General features: G+C 36.4%; 1 protein-coding gene across 2 annotated transcripts in view; it reads left to right on the top strand.

Annotated features, from left to right (window-relative positions):
- Positions 1-27,038, top strand: part of LOC122790285 (LIM/homeobox protein Lhx3) — a 1,376,718-nt gene that overhangs the window by 1,248,918 nt on the left and 100,762 nt on the right. The window contains exon 1 of one of the 2 annotated variants that reach the window (XM_044057788.1): positions 17,392-17,921. The exons of the other annotated variant lie outside the window; for it this stretch is intronic. Within the exon in view, the coding sequence (XP_043913723.1) occupies positions 17,852-17,921 (70 nt within the window). The 5' untranslated portion in view covers positions 17,392-17,851. Of the gene's footprint in view, positions 1-17,391; positions 17,922-27,038 lie in introns of those variants that run through there. 2 annotated transcript variants of the gene reach the window in all.

Genomic DNA, 27,038 nt, shown 5'->3' with positions numbered 1-27,038 from the left:
TTTGGGGCAGGCCTTGCTGTGACCTGTTTGCTCCCCCCATAAACAACAAATGCAGAAGCTACTTTGCCCTGATCCCCCCTCAGGGGGAGTCACCGAGGGATGCTCTGATGCATGATTGGCCCCCGGGTCTGCTGTTTGCCTTTCTCCAATTTGCCCTCATCCTGAAATTCCTCCAGAAAGCTCAAAGGTTGAGAAGCAAAGTGATCTTCATTGCCCCTTATTGGCCCTGTTAAGTCTGGTTCCATTTCCTGTGGCCTTATCTGATTCACAGCCCATGGATCCTGGGATCAATCCCAAGGTCTGCTATTGCACCCTCAGGGACTGATTCACCCCAATCTCCACAGCCTCAAGCTCACAGCTTGGATTCTCCACTTCTGATGATTGCCAGGCTACCTGATATTTCATCTCCTGTTCGTGAGATTCTTCTGGCTTCACACAAACCTTCCACCAGGAAAATTTATTCTAGTAAGTGGGCTAGGTTCTCTATGGGCCAAATATCATAACATAGACCCCTTCTTCATGCCTATTCAGAAGATCCTACAATACCTGACTACCCTGTTACATGCAGAAGCTTCAGCATTGACAATTACTGTGCATTTAGCAGCTATAGCAAATTTTCACAACAGATTTTATAATTCTTCTGTTATGTCACACCGACTGTGCAAAACCTTCTTGAAGGGAGTATTACATGTTAAACCTCCTATGAAGTCCCCTATAGAGCCTTGGGACTTGACATTGGTGCTTCAGTTGCTAAAAAATCCTCTTTTTGAACCTTCTAGTTCATGTGATATGAATTTTTTGTCTTGGAAAACTCTACTTCTAGTAGCCCTTACCTCAGCGAGAAGAGTATCTGAGTTGCAGGCCTTGAGTGTCAAGAGACCTTACTTGATTTTTCATAGGGAAAGAGTGTTACTACGTGCTGACCCTTTCTTTTTGCCCAAGGTCATTTCTGGATTTTAACTTAACCATTCTGTTGACCTGCCGGTTTTCTTCCCTCATCATTCAAATAGAGCGGAATATCTGTTGCATACCCTCGATGTTTATAGGCAACTTTTGTTTCTAATTGGACAGAACTAAATCTTTCAGAAAAACGGATCAATTGTTTGTGGCCTTTGCAGGACCCAGATTGGGTAGGCCTGTCTCCAAAATGATCTTCTTGACTTAGAAACACCATCACCTTTATCTACCATCAGAACAAAGTGTCTTTACCTTCCAGAACAAAGGCTCATACTGTCTCTTTTATTATTTCTATACTATAGGGGCAGGCAAACTCGATCTGAATAGACTATGAGAGGAGCATTATAGGTATGTCTTAGCTGAGAGTTTTTGGCTGGCGTGAGCTTGGTAACGGCTGAAGACCTAACAGCAATGAATGGATAAAGATCTACGACACAGATGGAAAGTTATGGTAAGACATTACTTCTTTTTTTGTTTTTAATTATTGCCAACTTTATTACAGCTGTATCTGTTAACTTCGGGTGCTATCAATCTTTTAGTCTTTTATTTAGCAGATAACTACCAGTTGTGCCTTGTTATAACCCAAACATTTTATGTTTTCCAGTCTGAATAATTAATGTTCAAATATACAAATGCCTGGATGGTAACAACTATCAGCAATTAAGGCTGCAGTCAATCAGTAATGGTGCAGTATCTTGCTGTCATCTGAAATCCTGTGGAAGTATTACATCCATCAGTTCACTTGTGCTGAAGTTTGATTCAGCTGTAAAGAAGCCAAAACCATTTCCTTTCCTTTATCCCATTCCTCAGTGGCATATTAAATTTCCATAAATATGTGAGCAAACAGGAAAAAATCCCAAAAAATCAATCTGAAAAGGTAAAAAGTAAAAAAAAAATTAAATTATTTTGTGCAGGGGGCAATTCCTCTTGCACCCCCCCCTCCCACACACACACATCCTGCAATCTATATATATACTAACCCTGAGAGTGCATGCCAGTGGGGAAAGGGCAAATTGCACTCTCTGCTGCACAGTGAGCTCACACACACACACACACACACACACACACACAAATTCTCTGCAAAGCCAGCAACATTAATGCATGCCACATCTGATATTCTGAATATTCAACATTAATGACTGCAACCATGTATGAAATACAGACATCAGCAAAGCCAACAACATTAATGCACTTAACATTCGACATTAGTAACCACAACCATTTCCACATATTATGGGTGCATATGTAAACCTGATGAACATTCTTCAGAAAAATCCAAAACATATATATAACCTGTATTCTACAGTTACAACAGTTTTTTTAATTTGTTTTATTATTGCCAAACATCCATTTTACAACATCTTCTTATGTACTAGCATTGCTAAAATTCAGAGAATGCGTAAAATAGGTATATCTGACTTTAAAATTAAAGCAAGTCCACCTCTCCCTATTCCCAGCTAACCCAGCTTTCTTCAGTTGAGTTCAGGCTAAACACAGAAGCATATTCAGAGGGGTCAATAGACTTTGTATATTCTACCAGTTTCTGTAGACCTAACAAAGCACTAAAATGTAATTCTGTAATTTTCTTTTTGTTTACCTGTTTTCCATTTTACAGGACCATAATCCACTAATTTCTGAAAATTTTCTTCCAGGATTTCATTTAAAGCCTTCCTAATGTCTAATATACAAATGAAATCCCAGATAAAATAGACAAACATGCATTCTAAGGCCTGTAAATGTGTGATTTATAAATCTGTATAGAATAATCTGCTGAAGGCAGACATCAGTTCTCAGCTAGATTTTCAGAAGTCATAGATCACCTAATAAGTGAGAATACTGTTACTCAGCCATGACCATTGGATGGCAGCACAGCTATAAAACAGAAAGTCATATACTAGCTTGCTTTTCCTTTTCACTGGTGAAGTAAATGGTCATAACGCAGGCTTTAAAGTCTCTTTGTTTTGCTTAGGTCTTGCTTGTTTTTCTTTCTTAGATGAATTGGCAAAAAATGCTTGCTTGTATTTCTGGTTTAAACTAATTATAGAAAATAGCAACAACAAGGTGGTCACCAAGAGATAAATCCTCTGTTGCTCAAAAGATAATAAAGTCAAACGTAGTATAAAGAAAATGTCAATGAGCAAAGGAAGGAAACAGGCATTTACCAAGATACAAAGTCCACAAAATATGCGTTTACCAAGGTTCAAAGTCAACAAAATATATACTGTAGTCTTTTCGAGTAACTGTCACTGGAGGGACATCAAATAAAAGGCAATAATAATAGTAAAAACAGAGCTCCTTTATTGTAGTCGACAGGTAAGCGCTTTCACTGCTTTAGCTTCATCAGACCAGATAACAACTACAAAGATACACACTACTTAAATATACTCAAATGGGTGTAACCAATAGAAGCCTAACAATTAACTACTTAATCCACTACTAATAATATAAAGATGCCATACAGGAGTATAAACACATTCTCTGTACAATGGTAAAAACAAAAATATAAAAAACAAATAAATATGAAAATACAAAAACATATACATCTATACTAAGTAAGGTGACATTATTTAAATAGTCTCCTCTTCTTTAAAATGGGCTTAATAGAGGCCCTTTCATTCAAGCTCTTGCCTCGATCTGCACGGAGCATAATAATCCATCGGGCTTCTCTATACTCAGTATGTGTGTAAATGTCACCCCTCCTAACACTGGGCTGGATCATTTCAACAACCCTAAAACTGAAAGTATGAGAAATATCAAACTCTAAAACATGTTTAGATAAAGCATTATGTAAGGAACCTTTCTTAATGTGATACAAGTGTTCCCTCATTCTGTCACGTAAAGTTCTGTTGGTTTTACCAACATAGAATGAGTGACAGAGGGAACATTCTGCTAAATAAATCAAATCTATCAAGTCTCTGGAATGAAGCCTCCTTATGTCCCTCATACTCTTCCAGGTAGCCAGCTTTCTTTGAGGAAGCCCAGGAGAGGGGAAATAGCATTGGGACTCCCATTTCTAATGGAAGGCAAAGTTTTAAACAGGTTCAGTCTGAAGAATTACTTAGAAATGAGGAAAGTAAAACAAAAACCACCCTCTTAGGATGTCAGTCTTTAACACTGAGGTCAGATTTTGTGTCTACAGTAGGTTTGATTGCAGATACTATTGATAGCATTTCCAGTCCATTCTGGAGTTCTTTTACTGGACACATCAACCCAATTAAACCACAACAATCAAATCCATTACGACTAAAAAAAAAAAATAAAGTGATAATAACTAAATACATTCAGAAAACAAATGCCATTGAAAAAAGAAAGAAAAACAAATAAAGCATTTCTTTGATGGGTCTCCCATCCCCTTTACCAAAATAAGCCAACTCCCAGTCACACAGCCATGGAGAAAGGACAAATACCATCAAATGAAAATGTATAAATTTATTTCTGTACCTCATCTGCAGTGTTCTTCAAAAAGAACAAGCAATGAAATTCCATCTTCCCATACAGACATACCCTCCATTCTACTGTAGCCCACTATGGATCACAAACATCAAATGAAAATTATCCACAAATCACAGCAACAATAGCTGTTATTACTGACATCCTGCATGTGTGTGTGTGTGTGTATGCGGGGGGGGGGGGGGTTCCATCAGTAAAGGATATTTTTTAAATAACTTTTTTATTAAAGGATTTTTAACTTCAAACACAGGTATTAACATGCAATTATAGAAGCAGTTATAATGCTCATGTACAGTGAGTTCCAACCAAACATATAAACTGTATTTATTATAAACAAACATAAGCCATAGTATAAATAATTTACAGTGTTGATAGTACATTTTTGCTTTGTTGACTGATTTAGTGACACTAGGCTAGTAGCCTGTTTCCAGAGGAGACCTAAGGTGACAGTTATACTAGTAGGGGAAATTTGGCCAGGTTATCAGGGAACTTCCCCTACTGTTTTTGATAAGTGTCATGAGATATTTTACACCCACCTGAGCTATTACCAGCTGAAGCATGTGGGACTTCAGTTTAACTTCTCAGCCACAGGACAACACACTCAGGAGTGCAGCATCCTTTTGATGCAATTGCTTTGCTAAAACACTGAAATAAATAACAAAGACTTAACACAGGGGTCACTATGGGATTTTACATGGTTATAAGATGTGAGCTGTGATGAAAAGAGTAATTTTCTTTTTATGCAATGAGATTAAGAGAATTTCAGTACCAATAATAAGAATACATGTAATATAAACATCTGCGATGGAGCTTGCAGTCCTTTATGGAATACACCAGAATGATCTAAGTTCCAATGGCAGTAGATTGCATGGGTATGAATGCTGTGTGTACAACTATGGGCAGACAGGATGGACAATGGGGCAGGTAGCCTAGTATTTAATGATAGATAAGAACTTTAGCGTGAAAACAGATAGACAGAGCTGTCCATTCTCTCTCTCTTTCACTAAGACACTGACAATCAAATGTGGGATTAGATAGCAGTTTCAGGAACTGAGTGACTAATCAATGTTAGTAGTGAGTATGTAAATGATTGTTCATTATTATTATTATTATAACCTAATCTAGAAACTTCAGCTGGAGCAGTATGGAAGGAAATACACATATTTGTGGACTATAAGAATAGTGACAGAATGTGGGGATGTCTTAAGCATTACTATTTTTATATAATCCTTCCATTATGCTAAAATAGAATATCCTGTTTTAGTAGATGTTTAAAAAGACATGTAATTTATAGATCATTTTGGCAAAAAGTGGATATTTCTGAAGTTATGAAAAATAAAAAAAATAATTAAAGGGTAAAGTATAAGGTAGAATACAACTGAGAATAACTTGTGATAATGATTGTGCAACAATATATCATTGTATCCTTTTATATACTATGCAAATGCTAATCTTCTCTCCTATAAGTGGATATCTGTGGATCTGAAATAAACTAACTTAGAAGATTTTATAGGAGGGGCAAATTCCTGGTAGGGCTTGCAGTCATACAACAAGGTAGAAAGAATATGGGGAAGATATTCCAATTGAGAAATATAATGAGATTGTAACCCAAATGGGAGTATATTTTATTTCAGATGGCAAGATGGCAGCAACTGGCTATCTAGCCTGAATGTCTGACCTATGTCTAATTGCTTTTCTTCATTTTTTTTGTTGCCTGTCTATTTATTTGGTTTCTGGTTACCTATGATACAGTTGCTGTAAATGATCCCTCTGCAGTTTGTAGAGTTTATTTTTACTTTTATTTTTTCCTGGATGTGTTATATTATACGATGACTGGCCAGCAGCATTGAAAAATGAGCATGCTGATTGGCCAGTCCAACCAGCATGCCCATTGTAAATCCCACAATATACCAACAGAAAAAGGTCCAGTCACCTGGACTTCTTTCCGTTGGTATAATGTTTAAATTTTATTTTTATTTCTTAAAAAATAAAAAATAAAATTTTTAGCCCTGGCTCCGGACATACCAGAGAGTCAGCTTGGACAAAATTCTAGGGAAATCAGGTATGTTATTTAAAATTAAACACACATACCTGATATCCCTTGTATTTCTTCCATGATGTCTCTCTCCTACCCCTAAACTGCCCTATTTTTTTTTTAATTAAAAAAAAAAAAAAAAGAAAACAAAAATGGAGCAAGGGAGACTTTCTTTTCTCCATTGCTTCCATTTCAAAGCATTGATGTACTGGGTATGCGTGCGAACGCAAGTTCCATATGCATGCGCAGTACATCAACACAAGAAAGCAGTATACCACCAGCCACAGAAGAACAGTAATGCACCATTATACAAAGACATTATTTAAGAAAAGTAAGTATTTTTTTCTTAAATAATGTCATTATATAATAGCAATAACCTACTCCGTGGTTGTGGTATATTGAAATTTCCCCATGGTTGGCTTTATTTAATCACTCGGACTTCACCTTCGTGATTAAACCATGCCACCTGTGGGTAAATCTTCAATATACCACACCAACATCATCAGTTATTGCTATAATATATCAACATCTAGTCTAGTTTTTATTCTATGTGTAATGCTGCCATTACTGCTGTGGCTACTGTTTTTCCAAACTCTCTGTCACATCTGTTGTCACTTCACCCCTGTGCTATTATTCTATTATTATATTCATAGTATACATTTGTAAACATTTTGGGACTGGAGACTGCTGCATTCCATTATTAACGCCCAACAGAAAACATATGTGCTGTTAATGATCATGGAATACAGTGTGGGCAGTAGTAGTATCAGGCAACCAGTGACTGTCATCAAGGAGGGCAGCCAGCATGACGGAATGTGATCCAGTTCTAAGTTCAACCAAAAGAACGGCCAAGATATAATCATAGTCACTCTTCACTTCACTTTAGTTTCTATCACCAGAGACTGGTTCTTGTCTTGTACAGTGAATCTGATTACATATTTGTCTGTTAATAGACTGTAACAGTCAACAAATTTGACAGCCTTTTCTGCTTCTTTGTGTGGGTTAGTGGAGAATCAGATCTTGTGACTGTCTGCCATGAGAATACTTTTTAGTTATAATTAATGTATAACTTCATAAAATTTTGAAGTAAGGTACTGTGTTGGTTATGGCTCCTTGATATTTTCAGTACTACTATTTGTATTGTGACTGAACTGTGGACAGTTTGTATACGGAGAGTTATCCTATCTTTTGCATAGGTTCATAGTCAAATACTAGGCTACCTGCCTTTGTGGGCCATTTTAAGTCTAGCCAGTTTCCCATTTGAGAGAATCAAACCCTGTACAGTGTGTTTGTGAGGTAAACATCCTGTTACACCATCCTTGCAGCCCTTTGGACTTGTCTGGGGATATCAGTCAGATGTGAGGTGAAAATGGAATACTTTTTTCCCCTTGACCTGCTGTAATATATCAGCAGCTTGTTTCGTTTTTATTCTGCTTGTAATGCTTCCACTTCTGCTATGGCTACTGTTTTCCCAAACTCTCTCACATGTGTGGGAAGCGTTTGGACCTGGGAAGTGCCTGGTCTGTGAATAGATTATTGTCTCTTTGTTTGCTTGGACAGAATGTAACTCCATGTTGACACTTCTGCTTAGTTTCACGCTCTCTTTACATTGGCTTGTTCTTGTGACTATACTGCTTTACTTTATCTTTGTGTGCCAGTCTATCTACCTGTCTGTCTGTCTACCTGTCTATCTATCTATCCATTTATTTATTTTGCACTTTATTTGTTCTTCTGATTTACCTTTTCTTGCCTTGGCTATCTGGAAAGTGCTTTGCAAATAAGCTCTATAACAAACATGAAGCTGTTGAAGAAGGAGGGGAATGGGACGTCAGTGGAAGTGACTAGTTAGGTCTTACCAGAGCCTTAACTCTAAGCCCAAAACACCCCTCTCTCTCCCTAAACCTAACTCCCTAACTGTAAGACTCTTTTCTTACTCTCTAACCCTAAGACTCCCTTCTCCCTAAACCTAAAATCCCATCCTGTTCCCTAACCCTAAGACTCCATTCCCGCTGCCAAAACCTAAAATCTCCCCTGCCACTCCCTAAACCAAACCCCCTCTTCCTGACTATTGCACTAATGAACACCCCCACCCCTTCCACTTCATCTCCACACTTGCCGCACTTACCTCTCTCAGACTTGAGTAATGTATTTGAGTAATGTGCCACAGCTGCATGCCTGAAATCATATTTGAGTTCGGGCATGAGGTTAGTAGCAGCCTCTCTGAGCTACAAGCTGATCAATTTAGTGGCTTTGAGATAGTAGTCTTCGAGGGCTTGAGATGTGAGCTCTTCTAGAACACACCTTATATACTTGGTTATGTCATAAAATAGAGAAATTGTAGAGAGAGACTGGAGAATTCATAAGTGTGGTTATGGAGTAAACACTTCCCTTCATTTGTCAGTTTGATTCTATCGGGCATGCCAGAAAAGAAGGTATACAGTAAGCAGGCGGCATATATTTTAGGTTGATTTCTTGGTTGAAATAAAGCAGATTAACAGGAGATGGAAACTGTACAAGCTACCATATAAGTTTCATTGTATGGATGAGTTGGAAAAAAAAGTAGGAGAAACATATTGCTGCTGGGGAAGACAACACTGAAAAGATGGAACTGCAGAAAAGGAAATTGTCCCTGAAGAACAGAGAGGGTTAGTAGGAAGAGAAATATTTATTAGAATGAAGAAAATGAGGTGAAGAGCTTGGTGGGGTATGAGGGAAAGATAATATTTTTATTTCTATAAAATGGTTTCATTATAGTATCTGTAATGTATGTGTAAGTGAATATGTATGATGCAATCAGAAAGGTAATGAATGACCCATGAAGATAAGTTTAAAAAAGAACTTAACTTAGAAATAAAAATGTCCAGAAGGAATATAGGTTCATAGGTAGGTACTAGGCTATCTGCCTGAGGGCATTTATAAGCCTAGCCAGAGTGTGTCGGCTTTCGCTGCCCATTGATTAATTAACTGAGGCTCTGTCAAGCAGAGCCAATGAAGTGATCCCAGGGGTGTATTTTCTGTTACCCATCCACTTGTCAAGGTTTCTCTTGAAGAGTGTTAGTGAGGGGCTCTGCCTAATGTAGTTAGGAATTTTGTTCCAAAGCATGGGGAGTCACTGTGACAGGAATCTATCCCACCAGCATGTTCTATTTATTGTTGTGGTGAGGTTTAGCTCACTAGAGCAAGTGGCACGCAGTGACTTGGATTTCTTTAGGTGGAGCACATCCATCAATTCTGAGTTGGACATGGCTTTGTAAGTCAGGCAGAGATCACCTCTGAGTAAACAATATGCCATTGAGTACAGCCAGAGTTTTTTCAGTCGGGCTGCATAGGACATATGTTTGAGGCCCGTAATCCTCTTGGTGGGGTACTTTTGTGGTCTTTCCAGCTATTAGAAGTGTCTTGTGAGGTACATCCCAAATGGGGCATTGTACTCTATGATGGGTCTGATGAGTGACGAGTAGAGGGGCACTAAAACCTCTTTATTTCTAGATGCGAACCCTTTCATAATTAGATGGGCCACATAGAAGGATTTCCTAACTACTTTGGCAATATGATTGTCAAAGGAGAGATTACTATCTACCTGGGTCCCCAGATCTCTTATTAACTCTTCTGTATTAAGAGGGCTGCCACCTATGTGGTAATTTGTGGGTGTTTTATTTTTCCCAAATGGGATGACTATGCATTTTTTGGCATTTAGCTTGAGGTCATGACTTTGACACCAGGTGTTCGTCTCAGTAAGGCGTTTTTGGAGGATGTCCGTGTCAGCCGGAGAGTCAATTATGGCTCCCAGTTTGCAGTCATCGGTGAACTTTGTTATTTATATATATATATATATATATATATATATATATATATTTATTTATTTATTTTTTATTTATTTTACATTTGTTAACCGGGCTAGTCTGGCTGGATACATGTCCATTTTCAGCAGAGGCCCGAGGAGAAAAGCTCCACTATCATGCTATAACTTTTCACATTAAAAAGATACTACTAATAACATATAAATAAAACAATAATCAATCAAAGATGACATAAGAAAAACAAAGTAAAATCGATTATACAGTATTACTAGGCTTGAGTGGCTCAATACTTGTATATTTTTTGCAGAGGGCTTGGAGGAAAGCTCCTGTAATTATACTAGAAACTTTATATTTTTCAAAAAAATCACTAGAGCAGAAAAGATACAAACATTACAAAAAGCAAGATACAATTTAAAATCCAGAGTTGAGTATGAGAGCAGGTAGTGTATTATCAGTCAGGATTCAAGCATGGGCATAGCCAGTGATTTTGCAAATGAATTCTAATCTGTTTTTTGAAAAGGTGACATGAGGCTAGGGAGGTAAGTTCAGTGGGAAGTTTATTCCAATATGATCCGATAGCGTTTGCAAATAAGGAGTCACCTGCTTTATTATGAGATTTGATAGTAGTTACTAGGAGCTTGTTGGCTGGTGAGGTAAGATTTTTATAAGGTGTGATAAGGTTTTCAGTATGGGTGTGTTGGAAGGGTAATTTAGAATTTTAAAAGTGATGATAAATTGCTGCAGGAGTATTAGGTTTGGAAGTTCAAGCCAGTTGAGTTTCTTTAAGTTAAGACAGTGATGTGGCGGAAAGGAGAGCCAGTTGCAAATCTGGCAATGGTTAAGTTTCTGAAGGTTAGCTTTAGAAAGGTTGATAAAGGAGAGGCATACAGAAGTGTGGAGATGAGGTGAGTTTGGGCAAGAGATACTCGGGATGTTGTAGTCAGAAAGGGCTTAAGTCTGTAAAGGGCTCCTATCTTTTTATTTACTGTCTTGACAGTTAAATGTTTAGCTGATTGTCTATGGTGACACCTAGCAGTTTTGTAGAATGGTCAGGCTTGATGATAGTACCATTGCAGGACATGATGGTAAAAGTGATTGGAGTGGATTTAAGTGTTGGGGTGAAGAGTAGAAGTTTGGTTTTTTTGGGATTTAGGAGGAGACAGATATGTTGAAACCATTTTTCTGCTGCTGTGAAAACCAATTGAGTAGAGGAGTGAAGTTCTACTGGGGATGAAGCAGAGCAGATGAGAGTAGAATCATCAGCATACTGTATACAGGTGGATGTAGGGAGGGAAGTGGGTAGGTTATTTATGAATATAGAGAAAAGTAGGGGGCCTAAGATGGACCCTTGTGGGTTAACTGGGAGTTGAGAGGATAGATGGCTGTCCCAAAGGACTGCTTGTTTTCGATTTGTCAGGTATGAATCAAACCACTGTAGTGCCAGTGAGTCAAGTGACAGGGATTCTAAAGTGTGGAGGAGAAGTTGATGGTTGACCATATCGAATGCTTTTGAGAGGTCTAAGAATAGTGCAGAGGAGAACAGGTTCGATTTTTGTTTATTGTGTCAGTAAAGGAGAGAAGGGCAGTAGAAGTACTGTGGTAGGGTCTAAAACCATGTTGTGAGTCTACAAGCAAGTTGCTATTCAAGAGATGATCTAAGAGTTGTTGGTGTATGCAGCGTTCCATTATTTTGGATAGTGGAGATAGAAGGGCAATAGGTCGAAAATTTGAGAGTTCGTTAGAGTTACCTCCTTTATGCAGGGGAATGATATGGGAGATTTTCCAACAGGAAGGGATTTTGGATTCAGTTATAGTTCTGTTTATTAAGATGGAGACTGGGTAGGCTAGTTGGGTAGCAGCTAGTTGAAGGTATTCTGGTAGTTTGTCAGCAGAAGGGGTGCAAGGTTTGAGTTTAGATAATATATAGGTTGTGGAGACAGTATTGAACTTTAGTATGGGGGTGCTGTTTTGGGTATGGGTTTTTTGGAGGGATAGGGGAGGAGTCATGGTGTGTTTGAGAGAAGAAGTCATTGAAAGTGTTGGCTATTATGTCGGGTTGGCTTTGAGATAGGCTAGCTGGGGTAGGGGTTTTGGTATTTCCTGGATGTAGAAGTTTGTTTATCCCTGACCAGAATTGTTTGGGGTTTTGGTTTTGGTGTAGTTGATATTTAAAGTGGTAGTTTTTTTTATCAAGATAGATAAGTTTCTTTGTTGAGTTTCTCAGGTGTTTGAAGTTCTGGTGGTCTGTAGGGTTTTTTGTGGATCTCCATTTAGTCCATAATTTATTTCTGGCTCGCATATTTTGTTTTGTAGTTTTTGAGAGCCATGGGGCTTGGGGCATGATGGTGTAGAATTTGTAGGAAGGTATTGTTGAAATGGGTTTATTTTAGATTAGACCAGTTGTATTGTTTGAGTTCATTTTGAAAGGATGTTAGGTTAAAATCTGTTTTATGCTTGAGGTTGTTGTATTTTGTTTAGAGATAAAGGTCAGGAGATGGTCACTGATATTGTCAGGAGTATTCCTGTTTATAGAGAGGGGTTGTTGTTAATTAGTATCCAATCTAGAATAGTTTGTTTGTGGGTTGCTTTGTGTATTCTAGTGGGGGAGTTAATGGTTTGGTGAAAGTTAAAGAGATTAAGGTGAATGGAGGGTTTGGGAGATATGCAGGAGTTCCAATCAATATTGAAGTCCCCTAAGATTATAGTTTCTTGAGGAAAGTTAGTGGAGAACCAGCTTAGGATATTTTCTAGTGTGTTGATGTTGTTTCCTGGAGGGATGTAGGAACAAATTATATATATAGCCTTGGTTTTATTAACTTGGAGCTTGGAGCATAGTATTTCAGCATTAGGTAGGGAGAGGGGCAAGGAGTCCAGTAAGGCTACCTGAAGGTGGGATTTGTATAAAAGGGCTACTCCCCCGCCCTTTTTATTAAGACGATCATGTCTGTTTTCTGTTTGTTTTTATATATATATAGTCATCGGGGAACTTGGTTATTTATATATATATATATATATATATATATATATATATATATATATATATATATCTTTTATCATGGCAGTGAAATAATTCTCCTTTTGTAGTTAATGCATTACACTTGGCTGCAAAACACCACCTGTGAGTTTGGTAGTCACCGTGCAGCAATGTTCAGTTTCTGGCATTTCTTCTCAATGCTTAGTGGTGAAACAAACAGAAAACATCTTATACTATATTATTCACCCACAGACAAATGATGTTATTTACATAAAAATGCAGAATGCAGTTTACTTTATCATACACAGATCTTGAGCATTAAAACCAGCATCTCTGGTTTTCAGTCTGAAACCACCGTACAACAGCAGAAACTCCACACAGTGTACAAGTCCTGCACTACTGTGTTCATTGGCATTATGCAGACATAATGCAGACGCAGCACATCTTAGAGTTGTCTTGCTGAGTTGCGCCAGCACATACATAGATGCAAATGCGAAGGACTGAGTCTTGCAGAATGATGTTATTTAAAGCAGGCAATGTGTTCCTTCATTTAATATTCTCAGTGTCTAACAGTAACACACCATTGCAGGGCACAGGTAATTCGAATTTTAGCTGTTATGGGAGGGGGATCTAGTTTGGTCACTTGGGTTGCACCTTCACGTCTAAATGCCATGCGTAAAACAGGAATTGTTCTCTTGTTTGCTTTATGAGAACACTGAATAACAAATGCGCTTTCCTGGCTTCAGCTATGCGCGTCTAAACACAGTGTAGCAATAAAAACAAATTCCTATAATACGTACACGCATACATACATTAAAAACATTCTAACTCGACTAAATCATATCTCTCAGAAGTGCACATTTTCGCCTCATATGCTTAGTCTCTTCCTCATAAAATTTGGGTTTTTGGCAAACCGCTGAGGATTGAAGTCACTAAATAATGACGGCACGAGTTATAGACATTATATCCTTCAGAAAATACGTGCTGATGCAAAGCCTTTTATTCTAGTAACTTTCTAAGTTTTATAATAACAAAAATAATTAAAATATACCCCCCTCCCCCATTATTTTTGGATTTTCCCAGATTTCTTGCTTGAACAAAGTATGTCTGGCTAAATCCTTGAGACCTGGTTAGGTTACAATGATCGGATTCCTCTCCCAAAGTGGTGTCAGGCGATGCTTAAAACTATATATTTAAAGGCACAGAAGGTGCGTGTGTACAAACTACAAAAGTACAGGAAACTTTAACAGAATAACTCCGCATAGTAGTCTCAGCACCGACTGCATCCACTGATCAAAGAACAATTATTATGCTAAATTACCAGCGCCCCTCCTTTTCTCATTTAAAAGCAGTGTAAAGGAATCTTGTAAATGGGAGACTGTAATCCCACCAAAAGACTCGTCTGGTCTTTTACCTACTGCACACTTGCAAAATCCCCACATTAGCATTAAAAGATCTGTGTGTGACTACTCTCCTCATAGGTTTCTATTAACTTCTAGGCTACAGTAGTCAGTTGCAGTTATCCCTTTATATTTTGCTCAGAATAAGAAAAAATGGGAGCGTCAGTACTGCAGCATATTGGATTTGACTTTTTACTAATCTTTTAAATTCGCTCCATTATTTAATCTGCTATTTAATAAAGTAAATGGCACCAACAAGGACTCACCCAGACGCACTACTTTTGTGCATTTGTGATACTACTACTAATAATAATAATATTAATAATAATAATCATAATCATTAAACAATTTATTGGAAAATGAAAAGCAGAAACATCATTTAGGATAACACTGTTGTTGCAAGTTTTTATTCAATTGTTTTTAATATATTTAGGTGCAGAGCTGTACATTTCTAACTACTATTTTGATGATCTAGAGATGCATAAAACATATTAATTTTAACTAAGATTGTGCAAATATTTTCATTAACTGTCCGATCCACTTTAAATATCTAGAATGGCCATTTGATGGTAACTAGTTATGCCTCTATGCACGAAAAAAATGCAATCTAGATTTGAGATAACCTTGTTCTGGTACAGCATTCCCACTTAGAAGAATGACTTTCAACCCTAAGGTACATAGTCTTAGATTTTGCTCTTTGTCTACAAAACAGAACGTAATCCCCTACAAAAGCCCAAAGTACCGATTATATAGTGCCACTGTTCACAGTGTTTTTTCACATCCATCTTCATTCTTGTGCCTTTTCAGGCTCAGAAGAATCCAGCTGATCTCGTTGTGAGATGGCTTACAGTATTTCATGCGTATGCCCTTACGTAAAGTGTTACCGCATTATTAATAATTCACACCGTAAAGTTAGGACACCTGTTACAGAGGTATGTCAGTTAACTGCTGTGTTGATGCTAAAAAAAGAAAACTGGTTTGCTTTCCACGCCTTTTGTCTTGAAGCCCTTTTATTTTAACTGAAAGAGAGCATTAAGGTGAAGCTCCTGTGGTATAAGCTAAACTATCATTCAGACTGTAAAATGTAGTTAATCTTTAGCAACAGGTATGCACCAAAGATGTGTGTGTGTGTGTGTGTGTGTGTGTGTGTGTGTGTGTGTGTGTGTTATTCTTGTCATTCTGGGAAAGACAATATTTCTCTAAATTCAAACGGCAGATGTTTGACTGACTGAGAAGCCTCACCATTGATTGTTGACAAACGCTGTGTCTTTGTTAACACATCACATATCTGGAATTGGAATTTAGGGAAGCCATCGTTTATTACGAAGGATAACATTATTTGGTTCAAATGACTACACTGTGACAGCCGCATGTTCCACCCTTGCTATTTACTTAATTTTAAAACCAATGTGTAATTAATAATAAACAAACTTTATGACGTGATTTAATTTACCTAAACACGTTTAAGTTATATCATCATTCAAAATAAATATTACACAAATGTTAAACAAGCAAAACTGGAAAAGTTCCAATAATCTTTATATTCTTTTTAAACACATTTTTATTAATTTTAAAACAAAGATTTACAAACTTATTTAAAGATAAATAGAACAAAAACATGACTGTCTACACATGTCAGTCATTATATTGTTTCATACCAATATTTCTACAGGTTCCTCTTTTAACCAGAAATATTTAGCGCTCGGCCCTTTCAGAATCAATTCTCTTCCATTTTTAGCGTTCTTATTTTAGAAAAAAATACATTAATTTTATTGCAGACTGAATTCCATTGTCACATTAGTTGTTTCTACTTTGACTGAATTGTCATTTATTCATAAAATAACCTGTTCTATTCCGGCTGGTGAACACAGTCTCCATAAAAATAACCAGAGAAACAAGTTACCCGTTTGTTGTATGCATTTGTAAACGTGTTCCTGTTTGCTATGTAACAGCTGCAGCTTTATAAATCATACTGGGGTAGAAACAAGCACTGAAAGGAAAGAATTGCAAAACTGAATGTAGGTCTGAAAGAAATAATGAAGGAGTGAGAGATGGACACACACGTGCCTAGCCAGCATTACTATATTTTTAAAGACTACAGTCATATGGTTCATTATTTATTCTATTCCTGTGTCTGATTTATGCAATAGAGGGGTATTGTGCCCCCCCCCCCCCGTTTACTGCGAGCTGTTGCAACTGGTTTAGCGATTATTTTCAGCATAATAAAGAGGTTAGAAACCCGCAGAGAATATGAACAAATATGTGATGATTTTCTTCGAAGCTTACTCAAGTATTTAACTTGGCAGTTTGGTCTTTTTAAAAATGTTAGTAGTAATACAGACAAGTATAGCGAACAGTAGAATGGGCAGTCTAAGGTTAAGAATTAAATTGACTTGAAAAGAAAAGCAGATACTTTTTAGAGCTATCACTGAATTAGCTTTCACTAAAATAAATGAAAATCGTGTTACAGACAGATCAATTGATAATACGCATGCCAGTCTGTCAGAAATGCTTAAAGACAGCAAAGTGAGTGGCAGAGTGAACAATGCAAGCTTTTGTGCTTGGATTATAAATTAAAAAAGAGTGAATCTGAATGAACAGGGCCATTTTCATGTAAACAATAAACCGACGCCGTGGCCCTCCTGTGAGCATTGTGCTCTGTAAATGGTGGACACGTGTATGGGTATGTAGCAGGGGAGGGGATGCTGTCCAGACAGAAGCACGCCAGGCGGCCAGCAGTACAGCGCGTCTCCTAAAGCACCAAGGACAAGCCTAGCAGAAGCTACGGCGTCTCTTCAGCACCAAGGACAAGGATCTGCCCCAGCACTCTCCCAGCTCCACTGCTTTGTTATGCTAAACAGCACCCCAGTGGCGACTGCAGGTCAGCTGACGCCAGCTCCTACTGGAAAGCCCACTTCACTCATCCTCCTCCTCCTAAGAGTACAAGTCTAAGTGTTCGGTGTAGTGAGTCTTCCTTAGAAGGCAGGGCTTTTCCAAGCGCACTTGTTCAAGCTAATGCGTTTAGAAGCACCCCGACCTTTATACTTCTAATGCAGTTGGGATTTACCAAACCAATGCCAATTCTGTTTACATTTATTCCCTTGTAGACCTTGCTAGTTATTGTATGAAAAGGCTGTAGTGTGCTGAAATAGCTGTATTGTTTAGTGTTCTACGGAGGAACAGGAGTGCCTGTAGATTTTTGAACTTAAACTACGGTTAAATTGCTTTGGAGGAAATGTTGCTGGAACATATAAGGTCTAACTCTCAAAAGGCTTCGGATTTTTCTCGGTACGGCAGCAAACAAGGTAAGGATGAATTTGTCTGAGACTGGTTAATGGTGTTTCAAGCTGATCCTAATTGAATCCCACAAAGCAATGCAGTCAGAACAAATTTCACGCCTTTTAACTTCCCGCCGTCTTTTGACTTTATGAAATGTTACCGTGAAATTGACAAATTGTACCCCAGGATTCTATTAAGGCAAACTGCAATTAACATTAAGTATGTGTAGTATTTTAAGACCTAATAACTTCCCTTCTTGATTTATGCACTTGTTTCCTAAAAGTTCAAACTTAAGTAATTCATTGTTGTTGTTCATTGATAATCTGATGTAAATGCTAAATGACAACAGTAACTTAGCCGAACTTACAAATAATAAAGACCGAAGGTAATTTTTTAGGCATATTATTGTTTTATTGCTAATTATTTTTACCGCATATGAAAAGTTAATATATCTAGTAGTTGCCAGAACAAACAGCCAAGATGAAAACGAGGTTCGCAGCAGTAGTGAAGCGCGGTGACAATATTTTCATGTGGTATATGAATAACTTCTTGCAAATGTAGGTGCATTATCAAAGGCCACAAACTGTGGCCTTAGGTCATTTATACGGTGTAAGGAACTACTGTGCGCTGCGGAGATCTTTTTTTCTAGAAGTTTTAGGATACTAGACACCAGTGTCATTGTTTTCTTCCTTTTTGATCTGCTGGAGCAAACATATTTTGCACAAGAGCAGTGAAACATTACTCTGTAGAAGCCGTGTTTTGACTATGCAGCAGACGTTATGAATAGGTAATGAGCGGCATTGTTTGCAGAGGGTAAGAACAGATGCGGAGCGCGTGTCTGACCAGTGCTGTCACTCCACACCATCACTCAGTGCTGTCAGATGGGGAGCAGAGCTGACTTGTGGGCACACCCCCGGCCCCAAGAGACACATCACAACAGTCTGTTTGCTTTTTTTAGCCCCTAAGAGAGGCACAATTATATGAGACCACCAGGTGTGAAATACGACGCCAGTTTTACACTAAGTCCGTAACTACTTCTACTGTCACAATCCTTTCTGAACACTGCTGTGTAATTCATGCCCTGTTCTGCACTGTATTGTTGTTTGCATGATTACTATGCTTAATGTGACTGAATTAAAGATGTAGTGATGCCCACTTAGTTGTTGATTAAACTTACTTTTTGACCAAGCAACTCTCTGTGGACACACATAGAACGCACACAATAGTTTCAGAATGCCACTGGGTCCTTGCTTTACTTGTTTCAGTTCTACAATAAAATAATGAACTCTTTAAAACTTTATATTATGAGTAAATATATTGTAATAAAATATGCTCCAAACAAGCGGTGAAAAAAGGGCACTTTTAGTGTAAAATAATCAACATCAGGCACAGCTATATCTACTTCGTATAAGCGGTGCTACAATATATGTTTCTTGTCTCATCAAAATCGGCTACCTCAGATACTATTCAAATTACAGCAGCGATGATTATGATTGGAACGATTATAACTCCATCCTGTTATTAAATACGTATTTGTCAACAGATTGTATAAAATATATATAATGTATTTATTGTTGACATTTTATATTATTTCTCTCATACAATGATATATACTTAAGTCCAATATGTTGCAATTTTTCTAATCTGTGTCGTTTTGCCTTTCTTTTTGTAGTTATGCTGCAAGTTTTGTTGCAATTACCCGCTTAAACAATATCAAAATGCACTTATTTATATGGGAAAGAATAACTAAACAAGCAAACAACTCAGATACTAGTTAGTCTGTTTCTGTTTTCTTATCCTGGCTGTTTCATATTCAAATTACGCATAACCGTATTTATACGTTATTAACTGTTAAACTATTAACACTGTATTTGTACTTTGTTTGCCTTTACTATTTTGTTAGTAACCCGGGTTGATCCTGCAATTGGTAATCTTAATCAGTTCCCTACCCCAGAAAACGTACGTGCATACATACATACGTACGTAACGGCCTATTCTTTGTAAAGCCTAAAATAATTGGTGGGAGCAAAAGCCCAAAATCAGGGACAATTTCAAAATAATACTATAATTATGTTAGAAAAGTTAACAAAACAACAGATTTTGCTTCACGTCAGCATGAATTTTCTGAAGTAGTATCAAGCATTAAACTCTAATGTCTGGCATTATTGTCTGAATGTAATTCTCAGTGATTTACCAGGAAATAAAAATGTACGAGGGGCAGGGCAAAATATAAGACAAAATCAAGATTATATAGAATCGGGAACAGCTGCGAGGTATGCCTAAATGTGTTTACAGTTTGAGTTCAGCTTGCTAGAGAGAGTTAGACAGACAGATAAACAAATGTATAAAATAATGGAGTGCTGGTAGTGGTGAAGTTATTTGTGTATTATTTTTGTGGTAACGTGCATCTGGGAAGATGTAATATAAACAGGATTTTAGGAGTTTCATGTATTTACTGCGTTTCTAAAGATGCTCAATTTTCACAGCCGCTATTCTACAAGGTGTCCCGCATGCAAAATTCTCGTTGTGGCTTTCTGTAAAAGTAAAACGAGGCTTGCAGGACCGTTGTTACATGAATTTTATCAAAAAGCATCCGTTGTGGCTGCTCGGATTTTAATTATACATGTACTTTGTCTAACATTCAGTTTTCAACAATAACTGCCAAAAGTAACTGTTAACCCGCATACCCCCCCCCCCCCCCGTGTGTGTGTGTGTGTGTGTGTGTGTGTGTGTGTGTGGACTCTTACAGAGCAACATGCCTACATTGTACGACTGGGTAGGTAACTGTTTATAAAAATAATAAGCATTGTTAATTGTGGCAAGTAGAAGTCCATAAATGAATTTGTCTTCTATAACAGCGAGATTATATTTCCCGATCGAAGAAGGCTCTTTTATGGTAACACTCATCTAGAACGGAGAGTTAAGGTGTGCTGTTTGGTAACGTCCTGATGTAGTACAGCCATGTCATTTCCTTGCCCAATACTAGTTTGTTTTCTGTACATAAATGCCACATTATATAAATCGATGCTAATAACGCATGACAAAGATGTATCATCAGCACTGCTGGGTAAAGTAAATATGTGCTCAAAATTCAAAGAGAAAAAAAAAGACAACTTTGTAAACGCTTAAAACAAATATGCATTTTTTTCCAAATCTGGCTCTGTAAAACATTATTTTTCTAAAGAAGCTGAGCTGTATGCGTTACATATGTATGCATTTATGAATGTTTTCGTGGTAGAGAACAGATCAAGATTAACCAATTTCGGGATCGGTCCGGGTAGTGACAAAGTAGTGATGGCAAATAAAGTACAAATGCAATGTGCACAATTAAACTTTTAGCTAGTATATGATTTGTTTGTTTCTATGTATATAAGCATATTTTACTATTTTGGAAGGGGTTAAGTGAAACAGAACTTTCAGCACCCCCCCCCCCCAAAAAAAAGAAAAGAAACGCAAAATCGACAACAGATTAGAACAATACCAAAATATCGGATTTGTTTTATTACTTAAATACTATCTACTGCTGAGGGTCACATATCACATAAAACATGCACCAGTGTATTCATTCTCTGGCTGCTGACTTGCAGTTTAAAACAATATTTCTGTAATTTGATCATTGCGATTGCATACGTTTCTTAATTTCGACTGATCAGCCAATAAACCAAATTTATCAATGAGGGCACTACCACATTGCTATAACTTTCTTTTAAATAAATAGTAGTGAATAACAAGCTTTATAGCACAACTGCACTGGCAAATCGTCACACAATTCCCCCATAGCAGACAAACGTCACATCACTATAATGTACTGCAACCTATACATGACTACTGTGAAAGTTTTTAACAGAAACGTTACCTTTTTTTCTTGGAAACGAAAGTATTTTCAGTCATGATTTTTAAGTAATTCAGTGCAATTATTTACAGATGTGAACATCATAAACATTATGGAAACATCTTTAAGCTTTTAGAAACAAATATCCAGTTTGGTGGATGTAGCTGTGGGAACGACAGATAGTCAAATCTACTGCAAGATTCTGAAATCAGAGTTGCCTGTGGTTGCTTTAAAGTAACACGGATATATTGTGTTGTCATTATTTGTATGAGTAAATATAAAACATACCTTACTTCAGACAAACGATAGTCATTGCTTCATTTCATCTCAAGAAACAATTTTGAAATCAATACTGGATAGGCAATGATATGCCACCTATCTGAACAGAAAAACAGCTTGTCTGCAATGTTTCAAGTTTCGAAATTCTGTTTGTAAAATTTTAACCAGGAAATGCACATTCAACTGAAAACAGATTATAAATAATTCTCCCCAAAACAAATATTTTTTTTTCAGAATTCTCCATGCATTTCATGAAACAGATATAAATACTGAAAATTGTTTTACAATGCATCGCACTTTGTATTTCTAGTATGCCATAAAACTTGGGAAACACAACGGCAAAACCAAATGATATTTAGTATGACAATAAATACATACATACATACATACATACATACATATAAATAAATAAAATGTAAAACCATATTACCATTTTATTTTATTTTTTTGGGTGGGGTGTGTGATTCATAGTGCACAGTATAAATAAACATCCTAATAAATGTATGCATTAAGAATCTAATATTAGGATCCCAGACTCAAAAATACCAAAACAATTTATGCAATTTATTAATGAGCGAATATTCTGTTTACTTAGTTACTTATGTATGCAGGTGTGTTTGTATCCAAGTATATATGTCTGTATTTATTTACAAATGTGGATATATTTATTTATTTCTCCTTTGCTGAGTCATCTTACCTTACCTGTCCTCAGTTTTTCAAGACTGTAAACTAATTTAGTAATTTTCTGAATTAATGATGAACCTGCCTTATTTTAGTAGCAGAAATGAAACACTCATGGGAAAGATAAAGATAAGTAAATATTGAAAAAAAAGTAAAGATTGTTATTTTGAAAACGGTTCCTTTGTATGTGTTTGTTAGTTTGGGAAGAAGACAGTAGAACATGAAAATATTAAATTTCAGTGGCTCAGTAATATAACAACGAAGAAAAACATTCTTCTTATATTTGTTGCATCAGCGAAATTATGGTAATGCACAAGAAATGTATAATTTTGCAAATATGCAGTAATCAGAAAAAATACAAAACTAAACAAAAAAAAACTGTGCCAGAATTAAGCAGTTCTATGTGTCTGTATATTTGCAAAGAGGCAGCATGAAACAGATGATGAAAAATCAGTAGAAGATGAGTGAGTGAGTGAGTAGGTAAGTAAACAAATAAATAAAGAGAGAGTATATAAATAAACAAACAAACAACCTCCATACTTTGTGTTTCCAGATAAAATGCATGGGCATATTCTGAATTCTAAAGGATAGCAGGATAATTAATCAATTTATCTGCACTGCACTTTCATTTTTTTTACAATTCACTTGCATTATAGAAATAGACATCATAAATAGGAGCTATGGAATGAAGACATGTAACTCACATGCATAGTTTTGCACTTAAATTAAACATAAAGTTCATGATAGAATGAAAATAACACATATTAAGTAAAATGAACTGAAATCTAAACTAAAATAAAGTAACCTGAGAAAAGACTGTTGAATGAAATGATGATTAATAATTGTTTATTTTTTTAAATAAATGATGATCATTGTTTCTTGTCATTCTAACACTAGAGCAGACACATGAAATGGGCTTCAGGACTACAGCATTGTAGGCTGTAAGTATATCACCATACTTTGCAGTCGAAAAGAAAATAACAGGTCAGCAATTACTGGCATACAAGTGTCATATTGAAAACAGCACATTTTCTAGAGTTAGTCATCAGACAGAAAACACTGACGTGCATCTTCTGAATAAAAATGCTTATGAATAGAAAATAGCGGGAACACATTACAATAGGAGCTATACCATAGCTCTCTGATTTAAAAACATTACCTGACAGTACAGATGATAGTAGGTGAAACAATAGTGTCCACCCAATATTTACACTTCAGTTGGTTCAGATAAGGAGAATATTAATTTGAGGATTGATGTAAAAAATAAGTAATGCACTGATTACCTGATCTCTATTTGCATTAGTAATGTTTAGTACATGTATACATTATAAGTAACGTTATAGTTAGAATGCTTTTCTCAAAGATGTGCACGCTCCCTATCTCTTTTGCTCTGTACAGTACATCATACTCCACAGAAGAAGAGGTTTTGAAGGTGATCATACTATAAGATAAGTGGTCTAAAAGAGCTTAAATGGTGGTTACATACATGTAATGTAAAGGTAAACATGACAAGACAAGGATTGGTCATAAAGTTGTAAATCATTTGGCTTGTCCTAAGCTATTCTGTCAAAAAGGTGGAAGTAAATATAAACATTTTAAGGAATATAAACCCTTCACGTCTGTACAACAGTAATATAGAAAGACAATAATAATGGTAATGAGTTGGAGTACATGAAATAGGAAATAAGTATATGAGTTTAATACTAGCAGTCTTGCTTGAGGTCATAAGAGGGTCACAGCAGAATATTCAAACCCTTTATTTAAAAGGAAAGTATTACATTAAACACTTCAGTGGCATTACTCAGGATAGGTGAGAAGATTATGGAATAGTCTTTGAATAAAAGATGAAGAAAGGTATGGGAAAGCAGGTAAACAATACATTCATACGGAGTTTAACAAGGCAGATGTTGCACTAGATATTAAGCTAAAATTGAACGTAGTTACTACTAGCCACAAATGTCGAATGAAATTAAGAGGAGCATTTCTGGACATGGAATTTTGTGCATTGTGGAGGAAAAACAGTGAAAAATATGCATGTTATTCATAAATAATGGAGTATCATGCTGAAGAGAAGGTATATTACAGTGCATCCTGCCTGCTGGTGGTGTGCAGAGCACATATAAGTGAGCAACTCAGAATGAAGACTGCTGCTAATGCAATTCATAGATAATAAGATAGACACAAAAGCTGTAGTACAGTTACAGAGGTTTACTGGCTGTGGTGAATTCACACTGTAGTACCTAAGCAGAAGCTGTTTCAAAGCTGACATTGCTACAGTATAATTCATACACAGATAAATCCATCCCATGGTTGCACATAATACCACACACACACACACACACACACACACACATACACACACACACACTTTTCCACTTCATTAAACAGATTTAGACTTGGCTGAAACAATTCCCAGAAATATATGCTATGGATATTTCAAAAGCCAAAATTCTTGTAAAAAAAATCATAAACCTCAAAAAAGTTTAAAGTAAATTGATGGGTGGAATAAGACCTGCATTCTCTCATTGTGAGACAATTTTCCTCCCAAACCTCTCATTTATTCTCACTCCATGTTCTATGATTATTAAAAAAAAAGTCACAGGCTTCACTCATAATAGCAAGTGCACTTTGTCTCAGGTGTTGTAGCCTTGCATTTATAAGTAATTAATTTACATTTCATGTAATTGTTTTTGTATAATCAAACACTTATGACCCATTTATTTGTATGTTTGACTTTTACCAAGTTCCAGGAATTTATTTTGATAAAGTGTGATGCAGGAATATTTGAATATGTGAAATGAGATTTGAGCATATGAAATGAACTAGGAATCATATATGTAAGCTCTAGTAACAACATAGGCAATTTTATGTAAGAGAGAAAACTGTAAAGCTTTAAATTACAGTACAGATGTACAATAACAGAAATGCAATCAGTAAAATAAGGTCATTATGTATTGATAGAAAACAATTTGGCATACACAGTGAGGTTTAAAATGTCAAACTACAATTTTACATTTATGGGTAGAAGAATTAAGAGGGATAGTATGGAAGATATGAGTAGAAAGTGGATAGGATATGATTATCATATTCCCCAGAACTCGTTTCACTGCTGAATCATAGGACACACAATCTGCAGTGCATCCTGTCTTACAATGTCTACTCAGATGCTACACTGCAGCTTTAATCTCATGACAGTGCTCTGTGTGGTAAAGACATACACAGTGTACTGGGCTCAGTCATTGTATGCCATACATTTCACTCAGTAGCCCATATATACCATATTGACCAGAATGTACTTGCTGTCATCAACCATTAGTTTATCAGTTATGTGGCAAAAACACCTTCTATGAGATATCCAGTACTCAGAATAAGCAGCTCCTATGAATACTGTTGCCCATCATTATGCAAAACGACATGGAAGAAATCCTTAACCAAAAGGATTTTTGATATTTATAACAATGCAGCTTTGATGATTTATTTCCTTATGCGTTGTTGACTTGGCTAATCCCAATACGTTTGTGACCTATTTTCAGTAAAGACCGTATCCTCTATTTGTCTGCTTTTATTTATTATTTTATTTATTTATTTATGTTCATTATGCAGAAATTGTGTATCTAAATACAGTATTAGGAAGACATGCCAGTGAATAAGGCACCAAGAGTTTGAAAATTTCTAAGTAGGCCTGGGCGGGGATAATAGGCAAATTGGTATGTATTTGTTATATATTTATGTCCTCCAACAATTATGCAATGCACACATATCTGCAGTGTGTGTATACATAAGTGATTTATGTGATTTATACATATATACAACCAAAGAAGAGGAGTTGCAAATCTGATGCACACATCACTTTATATTCTTGTTATGAATTTTTCAAATTTCCTTGCAACTGACCCTATTAACTTGAATCTTGAATTGAATATTAGATTCAGTATTCTAATTATTTTTGTAGAGTCTGGACACCAAATTCATTATGTATAGGACTGTACAGTTCTAAAAACATGATGTAATGTCGCCTTCTTGATTTATGATATCTACCACTGTGACTAGAGACATTTCCAGTATACTTATATGTTGCATAATGTTATTAAAACTGGAAAGAAGAAAGGTGTAGCATGCCATATAACCAAAAGGGGAATTCTACAACAATAATATTTTCAAATCTAGTTCCTTAGTAAATAAGGATCTCAAAATAATTTGCTTCATTTTATGGAGCATGTTGCGTAACTTTGGTTGCATCTGTGCATATGTTTCCAAGATATTGCTCAAGTAAAAACCGTTTTAAATGTTATTTGCTTGAAAAAGATGGAATTTATTTAAATATGGCAAGCATATACTTTATTTTCAATAA

This window comes from Protopterus annectens, chromosome 16.part0 (genome assembly GCF_019279795.1).
Source record: "Protopterus annectens isolate FY-2018-M chromosome 16.part0, PAN1.0, whole genome shotgun sequence".
In the NCBI taxonomy this organism is placed as follows: Eukaryota; Metazoa; Chordata; order Ceratodontiformes; family Protopteridae; genus Protopterus; species Protopterus annectens.
Note: the sequence above shows the minus strand (reverse complement) of the source record. Positions and strands in the feature narration are given on the sequence as shown.